The sequence below is a fragment of the Ovis aries genome, chromosome 20 (genome assembly GCF_016772045.2).
Source record: "Ovis aries strain OAR_USU_Benz2616 breed Rambouillet chromosome 20, ARS-UI_Ramb_v3.0, whole genome shotgun sequence".
Lineage (NCBI taxonomy): Eukaryota > Metazoa > Chordata > Mammalia > Artiodactyla > Bovidae > Ovis > Ovis aries.
This window is the reverse complement of record NC_056073.1, coordinates 34,246,237-34,259,935: the sequence shown is the minus strand read 5'-3', so window position 1 is coordinate 34,259,935 and position 13,699 is coordinate 34,246,237. Positions and strand designations below refer to the sequence as shown.

Here is a 13,699-nt window from a genome sequence, read left to right as displayed (position 1 = left end):
GGATGGGGGGAAGAGAGAGAGAGAGGAAGAGATGACACAGAGACACAGAGACACAGAGATAATTCTCTGGTGTTTCACTTCATGAAGACACTAAACATATTGCTTCAGTGTTCCACCGTAAGAGCTCATTTAACCTTAATGGGCTTCACTCATGCTCAAATGGTAAAGAATCTGCCCGCAATGTGAGAGACCTGGGTTCTATCCCTGGGTCTGGAAGATACCCTGGAGAAAGGAATGGCAAGCCATTCCAGTATTCTTGCCTGAGAAATCCCATGGACAGAGGAGTCTGGTGGGCTAGGGTCCATTTCAAAACACAGTACTTTGGCAGTTGAGGCTCTAAAACGTGAAGTTGAAGAACACACATTCAGTCCACAATACTACCTGACATAAAGCACCTTTAGGTGGGACTGGGGAAAAGGAAGCATGTTGATTTTCTGGTCCTTCAGTGTCTCTCTGGGCTTTCTTCTCCAGGCTTAGAGTAAATACCCAATAAATGAGAACTGCTCTGCAGTGAACTTGGTGGATGGAACATATTAAACAAAGCTGAATCCTGGTCACAAAAACGAATACTGGTGGTTTTTTTAATGCTACAAATTATTGTTTTAAGATTTGCAGTGAATAGCTTTAGAGCTACAATAGGAGGGGAGTTTACAATTGGAAACAATTATTCTGTTTCTAATGAAAGTATTTGAAAGTTGTATGTTCATTCTTTCAGGTCCATCAAGGAGCCCAAAGTAGAGCAGACAGCTAATAAAAAATGGTGCTAAAGGTTTCTATTAAAGAATACTGGAGTAGGCTGCTCAACCCTCTTGCAAAGGATGCTCCTCACCTAGGGATGAAATCTGAGTCTTCTTATATCTCCTGCATTCACAGGAATGTTCTTTACCACTACTGTCACCTGGGAAGCACCAAGTTTTGGTTCAAAAGTACTATATTTGGTTCAAATACTAAAAAGTAAAACCAAAACCAAACAAAAACAGATTAAAAAAAAGAGAATGGAAAAGGTTGAACTTAGAAAAGTTAGATGTAAAATCATTTCTATAGACACAATGTATAGAAAATGTAGGAAAAGGATGACTTTCAAATTTTGTGATTCCTGCTCGTTAAAATTACACGACTGTCAAACATATTGATGTTCTGGTAATGGGTTCACCTACTGAATGCCCAACAACCCTAACTAATTGCCTGATCACTTTCAGGATGTAAAATATGCCCAGGGCCAACTGTACTATATCAATGCCACCAACAGCTGCCACAGCAATTCCCTCCACACTCCTGAAGAAAGAGAAAAAGTCCTAGAGGCAACTGTGAGTCTTTCACCTGGGTTTTTCACCGGATCAAATGAGACAGTATGTAGCTTACCAGGCTTCATAATATTAGAGGTTATGGTAACTGTACATGCAGAAAATGGTGGAGGAACCATAAGCAACTGAAGAGAAATTATATTATGCACTTGATGAAGCGTGAGTGAAATCAAGGGATGACTAATGATCTGTAGTAGCAACATAAATAACAGATCTATAAATTATCCATGCAGACAACGTTAGTTCAACCAAAGCATTAGACACAGGATTGCAGCCAATATACTGTATGAAAACAGGGAATGAATGGGAACTTCCATGTGCAAAATATAAGATTGCAAAATTCATGAATATGTAAGAAACACACACCAGTTTTGAGTACTCCCTGTTACTAGTGACGGCTAAGTGGGAGTCCTATACCGCACCACCCGAGCCCCTGCATCTGCCTTTCAAGGCTCTCCTGATTCTGCTTCTACTCTCTGACAACTTCATTCGTCATTCTCAATGACTCTTCTGTCACCTTTTAATTTATAAGTCTCCCCCACAATGGCCTATTAAATGTTGCTTTGCTTCTCATGTCCGCAAAAATTGCCTCTGTTCTGAGGACAACACAGTTTACATATCAAGCCTCAATCATTTATGGCAGCTCCAAAATTTTCACCATTATGATTTCTCCTTTCTGATTTCATGCATTATCCTTCCTCCTAACATTATTTAAAATCTTTTAACACGCATCCCCCCTTAAAATACTATCTTCTCTCTCTACAACCTTCTTAATGATCCCAGAATTCTTTTCCTCTGTTAAGCTCATTAGTAATGATGATGGTCAAGTAAAGAAAAAGGTAAAGAGGAAGAAGAGGAGAGATTGTTCAATAAGTTTAAATTTAACGTTTATTGAGAGTTACTACATGGCCTCACATTTTACTAAGCACTTTATGTGCATTACTAATTTAATCCTATTCCGTTCTCTGTTCTTTACCAGTAAAATGGTTTATGGCTGTAAAGAAATCAAGCATATTAATTAGAGGTCTTTAGCCCCCGGGATTTTCAGGCTAATTCTGCTAGTAGTAGTGAACTGGGGCAGGGGATCCTCCATTGTGAATCCCACTGATGCTGTAACTAAAGACAACGTTGTGCCATTTTCTACCTGGAGACATGTCAGCAAAACAGACTGTTCTGATATCAGCAGGGAGCTGGTGTTGGGATCAACTGAGGAGAGAAAGCCAGTTTAGGAAAATCATGTCTTCTCATTGTCTCTTTGTTGTAATATCATAAAACAATTACTGATCAAATATCAATACGAATGACTCACCTGATTCATTAATACAAATGAATCACTGGGTGTCAGTGATGTGGGCACAGGTGGAACCCCTCTTTCCTGGGTCAGGCACTGCAGGCACATACTGACTTGCCGTAAATACTTAGATTATGTCACACAAATATACAAACATAAAAGAACTCACTGAGTGGTGGTAGAATTTCAGAGGAAAAAAGAAAATTCTTCATGTTATAAATTAGAATGCATCAGAAGAATCAGTTCCTAAAATAACCTAGATTTTTAATACATCACCAAAGTGTGAACTAATAGCTTACATTTTATAATTTTGTAACTTTTACTATCTTCAAAAATCTCCACATACATATAGGAATAACCAAGTGTTTTAGGTCAGCTGCTCTGAGCAAAGATCACATGTTACCAAAAGCACTGAATTATGATTACTTTAATGAGACTGTGTCTTCTGGTTGCTTAGATTAAAGACCTTAGTAAGTGGATACTCATGTTACTGTACTCCTGGAATAGACCTCTGTATCATCTAGTCACGGACCTGCGGAGTATGAAAGAAGTCTCAGATACTATCATATCAAATGCCAGAGAGAGTGTGAAAAATCTACTAGAACTTCAAGCATTCATAGAGAGGCAATTCTGCCAGGTGAGCATCCTGCAGAGGGCTTTCTTGCTTTGCTTATCAATGAGAGAGGTGACCTCTGTAATGCGTAAGGTGTTTGGAATTATCTCATTTTGTAAGAAAAAGATTCATGACTTCTATATGCTAGACTGCTACTACATAAAGCAGGAGCCTAGGCATTCATAGTGATAGACTCTACTGTAAAGGAATCAGAACTTCACTGCAAGTTTTGACATGGGCAGCCTTCCCTGCATTGCACACAATTCCACCAAAAGCTTGGCTCTTCCTGGGCACAGGTGGTTGAAATATTTTCAAGAGTAAGAGAGCTAGAGAACAGAATTTCCAAGATCAGCATTTTCTTCAAAGTAACGCAGGATGTATGCTATTGAAGCTCCAGCTCTCTTCTTTCTCTGTTTTCCTCAAATCAAAGGATGAGAGTGGGAAGGAAGAAAAGAGAAAGTTAAAACTAATCTTGAGTTATGTTTCTACATTTTAGATTCCTAATAATTTTTTCATAGACTGGCTTCAAAATCCATATGTAGAGAGTTTTATATACATATGTCTTCCCCAAATCTTAATTTGATAATTAGAAGCAAAGAAAAAATAAGCAAATCCTAATAAAACACATAAGAAGTCTTTATCTTTTGGGTATTCAGATTATTGTTCCAGTAAGGCAGAAGATGTTGAAGGCTCGCATTTACTGGTGTGGACTCCCATCCCTAGAGTCCAGCGATGAAGATGTGCATCTTTCTGCATTTTATAAGCTGTTCAAGTGCCTGCATAGGGATTCACGTAAAGTTGACACATACGTGAAGATGCTGGGATGCCGAATCACCAACATGTGCTAAATCCACATCCATCCCAGCCAGCTCTGAGGTGGTCATGGTGATGTATCCCATAGCAAGCTTGTTTGAACTTATAGCTTTTTAATGTATGCTCTGTGAAATGGGTCTCCTCTTAAAAAAAAATAAACACAGACTCTGTAGAGATGTCAAACTAAGAGGGCAATTTCTTAACATTTCTTATCTTCATTTAATAGAAAATCAAAAGAAAATCCACCGGTACAATTGAGAGAATGAAGCTCCTATTAAAATTAGTCACAAATAGCAGAAGCTGGCATTACAAAGAAGACCATTAAGAGATTACTTAAGAACCACAGCCAATTATTTGGGTCAAGTTATTAGAATCAAAGTATTAGACAATTGTTCATGGTTCTGGTCATGCTACCAAGAAGACTGAATTCTCAAGATTCTTTATGAAAGCCAGGCATGAACTGTCAGCCAACTATCACAGTGTTACATCAGACAATATAAGTACTTCACCTTTGTATAAATAGCATGAGGTTTACTGAACTGTCTAAAGATTGTTACGATACTGTCTTAGTCCTTCTGGATTGTTATAACACAGGCTTAAAAACAATGGAAATGGATTTCCACAGGGTGGTCATGCAGGGTCTTTCTGGTCATACACTGCTTACTGTTTCCTCTGAGGGGGAGGAGGGTATTGGGAGCTCTGTGTGTGTGTGTGTGTGTGTGTGTATATATATATATATATATATATATATATATACACTCAACTCATTGAAGAGGCTCCATCCTTATAACTCCTTATAACTCCATCACCTCACAAAGGCCCCACCTAGGGTTATCATAACCATGAGAATCAGGATTTCAGCATATGAAATTTCTGGGGGACACAAAGATTAAGACCATAGCAGATACAAAGGTGAACTGGCTCATCCTCCCCAGGGGCTGTCGTCACCCACACTCCACTGCATCCTCATTTCTTGCATCACCACGCAGCCATTCCATGCATTCCATCACTCTGGGTTTTCCAAGTCCAGGTCAGTCAAGTGTCAGCTCCAACTCATATTCAGCGTATTCAGTGTTTCCCTCTCCCCCGCTGAGGCCCAGGGGACCTACCAGGAAGTGCAGATGTGTCCATTTCTGCAAGGTTCCTTCTTTCTCCCTCTCTGGATCTTCATTCCTGGGGCCATGTTGGAACAGGGTAGATGGTAACAAGATGGGAAAGTTCTGACATCGCTGACTTACATGGTGCTGTTGTAGCCTTCTCTTGATCCAGATGGACTGATCTGAAATTCCGCCTGACTGACAAGTGTTTCTCTTGAGGGGTATCCTGGTGATTTGCCAGGACATTCACAAGTTGGGGATCCCCAGTGTCATAGTTTCCTTTTTAATCAGGGGAAATGTTCTCGAACCCACAGCTCCCCACCTACAGTATTCACCAGAGCCTCTCTGTTTCCCTCACTCTGCAAGCACCATCTGGAGAATATTAGCAGCCCACAGTGAGCTGCCTACTAGCTGGCCCACAGGAAACCCATGTATCACAAACACTCTAAATAATTGAATGGCAGAAATACTGGTGTGCATCTGTCCCCCGCCTAAGGATTCTGGACAATTGTCCAACTGGTCACATAGACACTGAGTAGATCAGAAAGCTGGATTCAAAAACACATTTATCTGAAAAGTGAGATACCATTCTCTCTTCCTTTTAGAGTAACTATCCTTTTCATTAATTATTTGGCCTTGCAAACATGCCTTAGTAGGTCCCAGAATTATAAAATCCTCCAAATAAACTGAGTCTCTACTGAGACTGGATTAAGGTTGCTCAGCTTGTTCAACAGCTTCCAAACAAACTGGGATGAGGGCCAATCTCTTGACTGGTTCTCCTAAGAAGTCAGTGATGTTGCTGGGCCAGTTTTGGAGCATGTTTAGGGCTTCAGCAGTAATTCCTAGTAAACAGAAAATGGGAAATCAAAAGGTAGAAGGGAAGGGCGAATGAATAAGAGAGAAGGAAAAGAAAGACAGAAGGAAGGAAAAGCTGCAAAGAGAAATTGAGTCAAGGACTCGCAAGAAGGAAATCGTAACTATTTCTAGAGACAGATGTTCACCAGATTATTGCAGTGACCATTTTGCAGTATACATCAAATAATTATGTTGTACACCTGAAACCAAAATAACATTATATGTCCATATGATCTATGTATTATGATACTGAAATTGAAATAGCATATTTGTCAATGTGACCTATATATAATGATCATATAATTTTTATATACATAACAGATATTGCATACCTTAAGTTAAGTTCAGTCACCAGGCTCCCCTGTCCTCCACCATCTTGTGGAGCTTGCTGAAACTCATGTCCATGATGTCGGTGATGCCACCCAACCATCTCATCCTCTGCCATCTCCTCTCCTCCTGCCATCCATCTTTCCCATCATTAGGGTCTTTTCCAATGAGTCAGTTCTTTGCATCAGGTGGAAAAATTATTGGAGCTTCAGCTTCAGTATCAGCCCTTTCAATGAATATTCTGGGCTGACTTCCTTTAGTATAGACTGGTTTGATCTCCTTGTAGTCCAGGGGGCTCTAAGAGTCTTCTCCAACAGCGTAGTTCAAAAACATCAATTCCTCGGTGCTCAGTTTCTTTATGGTCTAGCTCTCACATTCATACTGACTGCTGGAAAAACCATAGCTTTGACTAGATGGAATTTTTACACAGAGATATGTAAGGAAAAGTTTTGAAAAGGAATATAATTCTATTTTGGATGAAGAAAACAAATCAACTTGTATATATATTTTTTGCTAATGTGCATTTTAGCTATCATGTTAGGTATAAAACTTTATCTTCAAATGTAGGTTTTGTTTATGCTGATGAAACAGAAATGTGTCTTAATTTTGTAATATTAACTGCAGAACAGCTTATTTACAATAGCTATGAAACAACATAATTTTGAAACCTATAGCCTGCCCAGTACTCTGCTTTTTGTCATTTAACCAATTGATCATTGACTTAATTCCTCCTTTACTCAGAAACTCTTATAGGTGCTTGCTGCTGCTGCTGCTGCTAAGTCGCTTCAGTTGCGTCCAACTCTGTGCGACCCCACAGATGGCAGCCTACTAGGCTCCCCCGTCCCTGGGATTCTCCAGGAAAGAACACTGGAGTGGGTTGCCATTTCCTTCTCCAATGCATGAAAGTGAAAAGAAAAGTGAAGTCGCTCAGTCGTGCCTGACTTTTAGGGACCCCATGGACTGCAGCCTACCAGGCTCCTTCATCCATGGGATTTTCCAGGCAAGAGTACTGGAGTGGGGTGCCATTGCCTTCTCCGTATAGGTGCTTAGTTTACATCAATAAACTAAGCAGGCAGACACTTATCCTCATGGAACTGATATTACCGCCTGGGGAAGACCGATGATCTCCAATAAACATGAATCCAAAGTAACTAACCTCCAATTAAATAAATTTATGTTAAAAAAAGAATTTTTTATCTTGCAAGTACATTATATGATATGTTAACAGGTGATCTGTACTATGGGAAAAGAAATAGGAAAGCAGAGGACGGGGTTTCGAGAATGAATGTGAAGAAAGGGACATGTTTTAAAGAAAAACAATTTAGACCACACTGAGGGGAGCAAACATGCTCTCTTGCATTCAAGATTCAAGTTTTCCTCTGTCCAATCAGGACTCTTGGTCTTCTACCCAACTTCAAAAATGTTTCCGTCTCTGAGGCTCTATGCAGACTCATGCAAACATGGATGTTCTGAACATTCTGCCTCTCTTCATTTGAACTGGTTTCATAAAAATTGTTGGTAAACTCCCCCAAATTAAGTAACATTTTATGCAGCAAATTTTGATAATTTTCTGATTCCTGAAGATATAATATCCAAATTATTTTCATTTTTCAACACACTGTCAGTGACCTAATTATATTATGTAAAAATATTATATATGCATTGCTATTCTAATATATTATGACTTTTAAAAATATACACAAAATATAAACTAAATAACAGAGAGATAAACATAAATAGAAATGGAAATGGTAACATTTTCTTCCCCAAGGGATGAAGACACTCATTTTTATGGCCACTGGACTAATGGATTCTAAGTGTATACACATAATTATACCAGTTGTTTAACTATAATAATAATGTAATTTCCTTTATATATAGCTTCAATCAAAGTTCTCAGTTCTTTCAATCAAAGTACCACAAGGGACCAAGAATAAAATATAAGTGAATAACTCTCTTCATATGCATATATAAAATTTTGAGCTCAGTTAAGTAATCATTTTAAGTTCTATTGTTATTCCATCAATTCATCTACTGGTAAGTAATCCAAACTCTACAATAGATTTCTTTTTTTCAGGATTTAAATCACAAATCATAATAAAAGCAGAACAATGGGCTTGAAAAAAATGGCATAGTGAAAAAGTTAGCTTAAAGCTCAACATTCGGAAAACGAAAATCATGGCATCTGGTCCCATTACTTCCTGGCAAATAGATGGGGAAATAGTGGAAACAGTGGGTTTTCCTTTATTTTTCTGAGCTCTAAAATCACTGCAGATGTTGATTGAAGCCAAAAATTAAAAGACGCTTACTCCTTTGAAGGAAAGTTATGACCAACCTAGACAGCATATTAAAAAACAGAGACATTACTTTGTCTAAAAAGCCCATAGAGTCAAGGCTATGGTTTTTACAGTGGTCAGGTATGGATGTGAGAGTTGGACTATAAAGAAAGCTGAGCACCAAAGAACTGATGCTTTTGAACTGTGGTGTCGTGGAAGACTCTTAAGAGTCCTTTGGACTGCAAGGAGATCCAACCAGTCCTGGGTGTTCATTGGAAGGACTGATGTTGAAGCTGAACTCCAATACTTTGGCCACCTGATGCAAAGAGCTGACTCATTTGAAAAGACCCTGATACTGGAAGAAATTGAGGGCAGGAGGAGAAGGGTATGACAGAGGATGAGATGGTTGGATGGCATCACTGACTCAAAGGACATGGAGTTTGGTGGACTCTGAGATTTGGTGATGGACAGGGAGGCCTGGCATGCTGCAGTTCATGGGGTCGCAAACAGTCGGACATGACTGAGAGACTGAACTGAACTGAACTGAACTGAACTGAATTGTCATAGAATGATAAATAAAACGTTGTATAGATATCATTTTATTTATATATCAGTTCAGTTGGTTGATAACTTTTCTTCCAAGGAGTTAGCGTCTTTTAATTTCATGGCTGCAGTCACCGTCTGCAGCGATTTTGGAGCTTCCAAAAAAAAGTCTGACACTGTTTCTACTGTTTCCCCATTTATTTCCCATGAAGTGATGGGACCGGATGCCATGATTTTCGTTTTCTGAATGTTGAACTTTAAGCCAACTTTTTCACTCTCCTCTTTCACTTTCATCAAGAGGCTTTTTAGTTCCTCTTATATATATATGCATCGTAAAGAAAATTAAGGAAATAATACAGAGGACTTACCATTTTCTGAACCAGAAAGTGTACTCACTCAGAGCTGAATATACATGTAAACTAGAAAAAATACTTTTTCCATTTCTGATGACTTATAAAGAAAGGGACTCCATGACTTTCATCTCCATCCTACTGTAGACTCCTTTCCACTTTTCTGCTCAACTTCCTTTCATGAAATCTCTTCCCTAGGTTATAAAACAAACTTCAGGTTTCTGGTTCAGACAAGATGACCTTGATCTTTTGTGCCCACTCCTCTATTTATTCTGGAAATAAGAAGAGACCACTAAAGGGCCCTTTTATAGTTGGCAAGAAGAAGGTGAACTAGATTAGGGCCTGAAGGATGGAAGAGCAACACAGCAGCACCTGACAGAAGACAAGCCAGACCCAGCATTCCTGACCTCCAACCTAGATCAGAAGGCAGTCTGAGTAGGGCTGTTCCTCCCAAGGAATAAATGTGAAGGCACACCAGGTGGTGGGTTGGTTGCCAGGTTGTGCCTGACTCTTTGTGACCCCATGAACTGTAGCCCACCAGGTTCCTCTGTCCATGGAATTCTCCAGGCAAGAATACGGATTCACATATCCTCCTCCAAGGGATCTTCCCAACCCAGGGATTGAATCTGGGTCTTCACAAGGCAAGCGGATTCCTTACTGTCTGAGCCACCAGGAAAGCCTGAGAAATTTAATAATGGCGAGGATATTTGGAAATTAAAAGGAAAAAAAAAAAAAACATTTGTTAATATTAGATAAAGTAGACTTTAGAGCAAAGAAAATATCTAAGGACAAAGGAAGACAAGGACATTACATAAGGAAAAAAGAGTGAATCCAGCAAGAATACATAATATTCCTAAATATGTACACATCAAACAACATAATCTCAAAATTCTTGAAGCAAAAATAGAAACATCATATGAATACTCCTATAAACTTCAATGAGATTGAAACTGTGACATAAAACTTTTGAAAAAGAAATCGTCAATCCAAGATAGGTTGACCAGAGAATTCTAACAAATATTTTAAAAATTAAGATCAATTGACATAATCTCTTCAAGAAAATGAAAGAGTAGGAAACTATTCCCAACTAATGAGATGGGGCCAGTATTGCTCTATATCAAAATCAGACAAAGGCAGTACAAAAAGAAATTTTAGACTAACATCTGTCACAAATTTGGAATTAAAAGTTTTCACTCTCACACATACAAATAACCAAATGAATTCAACAATGTATAAATACACATCTTGATAGTTTCTGGTCCCTTCCTAAGTCTTGTCCCATTACCTATGTCTTCAAAGGGTTTCAGTGAATCAACGATACAGTTACTTAGGGTCCCAGTAATAATATTTTGATACCAGAAACACAGTGACAAATACTCAAGTCTAGGTCAAATCAGAAACTGACATCTCCCATTAAAGTTAATACTACCCAGGCATCCTAAATGCCTAGCAAAAATATCTGCAACTAGATTCATAAGAAAAAGAAAACATATCTACTACAGAGAAATGGTCGGTGTGTTTGATATTCTTTACATGCCCCTCAGAAACCCTGTTGATCATTTTCTATTATGTTATGAACCTTTGGAGGCTGAGAAGATCAGACTTTATCCCTCTAGCACTCCTGGCCTCTGACTTCTACTTGAGTTTGGCAAGGGGTGAAAAAAAGAGATTGGAGAGTCAGTGGAGAAAGAGATCAGTGGATTGATTCTTTCCTCTGACTCCTTTCTTGCTGGGAAGTGGCCAAGTTTCTCCACTGAAGCCCAGAGCTCCGGTCAGAGGCCCTGGCTTTTAGCTGCAGCTATGTACAAGACTCTTTATTTATTTATTTATTTTTATTTATTTTATTTTTTTAGTTTTTTATTTTTAAAATTTTAAAATCTTTTTTTTTTAAATTTTTTAAAATTTTAAAATCTTTAATTCTTACATGCATTCCCAAACATGAACCCCCTCCCACCTCCCCCCCCCCCAACATCTCTCTGGGTTATCCCCATGCACCAGCCCCAAGCATGCTGTATCCTGCATCAGACATAGACTGGCGATTCAATTCTTACATGATAGTATACATGTTAGAATGCCATTCTCCCAAATCATCCCACCCTCTCCCTCTCCCTCTGAGTCCAAAAGTCCGTTATACATATCTGTGTCTTTTTTCCTGTCTTGCATACAGGGTCGTCATTGCCATCTTTCTAAATTCCATATATATGTGTTAGTATACTGTATTGGTGTTTTTCTCTCTGGCTTACTTCACTCTGTATAATTGGCTCCAGTTTCATCCATCTCATCAGAACTGATTCAAATGAATTCTTTTTAACGGCTGAGTAATACTCCATTGTGTATATGTACCACAGCTTTCTTATCCATTCATCTGCTGATGGACATCTAGGTTGTTTCCATGTCCTGGCTATTATAAACAGTGCTGCGATGAACACTGGGGTACATGTGTCTCTTTCCATTCTGGTTTCCTCGGTGTGTATGCCCAGCGGTGGGATTGCTGGGTCATAAGGTAGTTCTATTTGCAATTTTTAAAGGAATCTCCACACTCTTCTCCAAAGTGGCTGTACTAGTTTGCATTCCCACCAACAGTGTAGGAGGGTTCCCTTTTCTCCACACCCTCTCCAGCATTTATTGCTTGCAGATTTTTGGATCACAGCCATTCTGACTGGTGTGAAGTGGTACCTCATTGTGGTTTTGATTTGCATTTCTCTAATAATGAGTGATGTTGAGCATCTTTTCATGTGTTTGTTAGCCATCCGTATGTCTTCTTTGGAGAAATGTCTATTTAGTTCTTTGGCCCATTTTTTTTTTTAATTAATTAATTTATTTATTTATTTATTTATTTTGGCCCATTTTTTGATTGGGTCATTTATTTTTCTGGAATTGAGCTGCAGAAGTTGCTTGTATATTTTTGAGATTAGTTGTTTGTCAGTTGCTTCATTTGCTATTATTTTCTCCCATTCAGAAGGCTGTCTTTTCACCTTGCTTATATTTTCCTTTGTTGTGCAGAAGCTTTTAATTTTAATTAGATCCCATTTGTTTATTTTTTCTTTTATTTCCAGAATTCTGGGAGGTGGATCATAGAGGATCCTGCTGTGATTTATGTCTGAGAGTGTTTTGCCTATGTTCTCCTCTAGGAGTTTTATAGTTTCTGATCTTACATTTAGATCTTTAATCCATTTTGAGTTTATTTTTGTGTATGGTGTTAGAAAGTGATCTAGTTTCATTCTTTTACAAGTGGTTGACCAGTTTTCCCAGCACCACTTGTTAAAGAGATTGTCTTTACTCCATTGTATATTCTTGCCTCCTTTGTCAAAGATAAGGTGACCAAGTGGGCTTTATCCCAGGGATGCAAAGATTCTTCAATATCCGTAAATCAATCCATGTAATTCACCACATTAACAAATTGAAAAATAAAAGCCATATGATTATCTCAATAGATGCAGAGAAGGCCTTTGACAAAATTCAACATCCATTTATGATAAAAACTCTCCAGAAAGCTGGAATAGAAGGAACATACCTCAACATAATAAAAGCTATATATGACAAACCCACAGCAAACATTATCCTCAATGGTGAAAAATTGAAAGCATTTCCACTAAAGTCAGGAACAAGACAAGGGTGTCCACTTTCACCGCTACTATTCAACAGAGCTCTGGAAGTTTTGGCCACAGCAATCAGAGCAGAAAAAGAAATAAAAAGAATCCAAATTGGAAAAGAAGAAGTAAAACTCTCACTGTTTGCAGATGACATGATCCTCTACATGGAAAACCCTAAAGACTCCACCAGAAAATTACTAGAGCTCATCAATGAATATAGTAAAGTTGCAGGATATAAAATCAACACACAGAAATCCCTTGCATTCCTATACACGAATAATGAGAAAGTAGAAAAAGAAATTAAGGAAACAATTTCATTCACCATTGCAACGAAAAGAATAAAATACTTAGGAATATATCTACCTAAAGAAACTGAAGACCTATATATAGAAAACTATAAAACACTGATGAAAGAAATCAAAGAGGACACTAATAGATGGAGAAATATACCATGTTCATGGATCGGAAGAATCAATATAGTGAAAATGAGTATACTACCCAAAGCAATTTACAAATTCAATGCAATCCCTATCAAGCTACCAGCCACATTTTTCACAGAACTAGAACAAATAATTTCAAGATTTGTATGGAAATACAAAAAACCTCGAATAGCCAAAGCAATATTGAGAAAGAAGAA

General features: G+C 38.3%; 1 protein-coding gene across 1 annotated transcript in view; it reads left to right on the top strand.

The window, feature by feature from the left end:
- The window catches only part of LOC101102463 (placental prolactin-related protein 3-like), a 28,560-nt gene extending 24,355 nt beyond the window's left edge, over window positions 1–4,205 (top strand). The window contains exons 3-5 of the mRNA XM_027958619.3: window positions 1,200–1,307; window positions 3,053–3,232; window positions 3,865–4,205. Of these exons, the coding sequence (XP_027814420.2) occupies window positions 1,200–1,307; window positions 3,053–3,232; window positions 3,865–4,056 (480 nt within the window). The 3' untranslated portion in view covers window positions 4,057–4,205. The remainder of the gene's footprint in view (window positions 1–1,199; window positions 1,308–3,052; window positions 3,233–3,864) is intronic.
- Window positions 4,206–13,699: the final 9,494 nt, after the last annotated feature.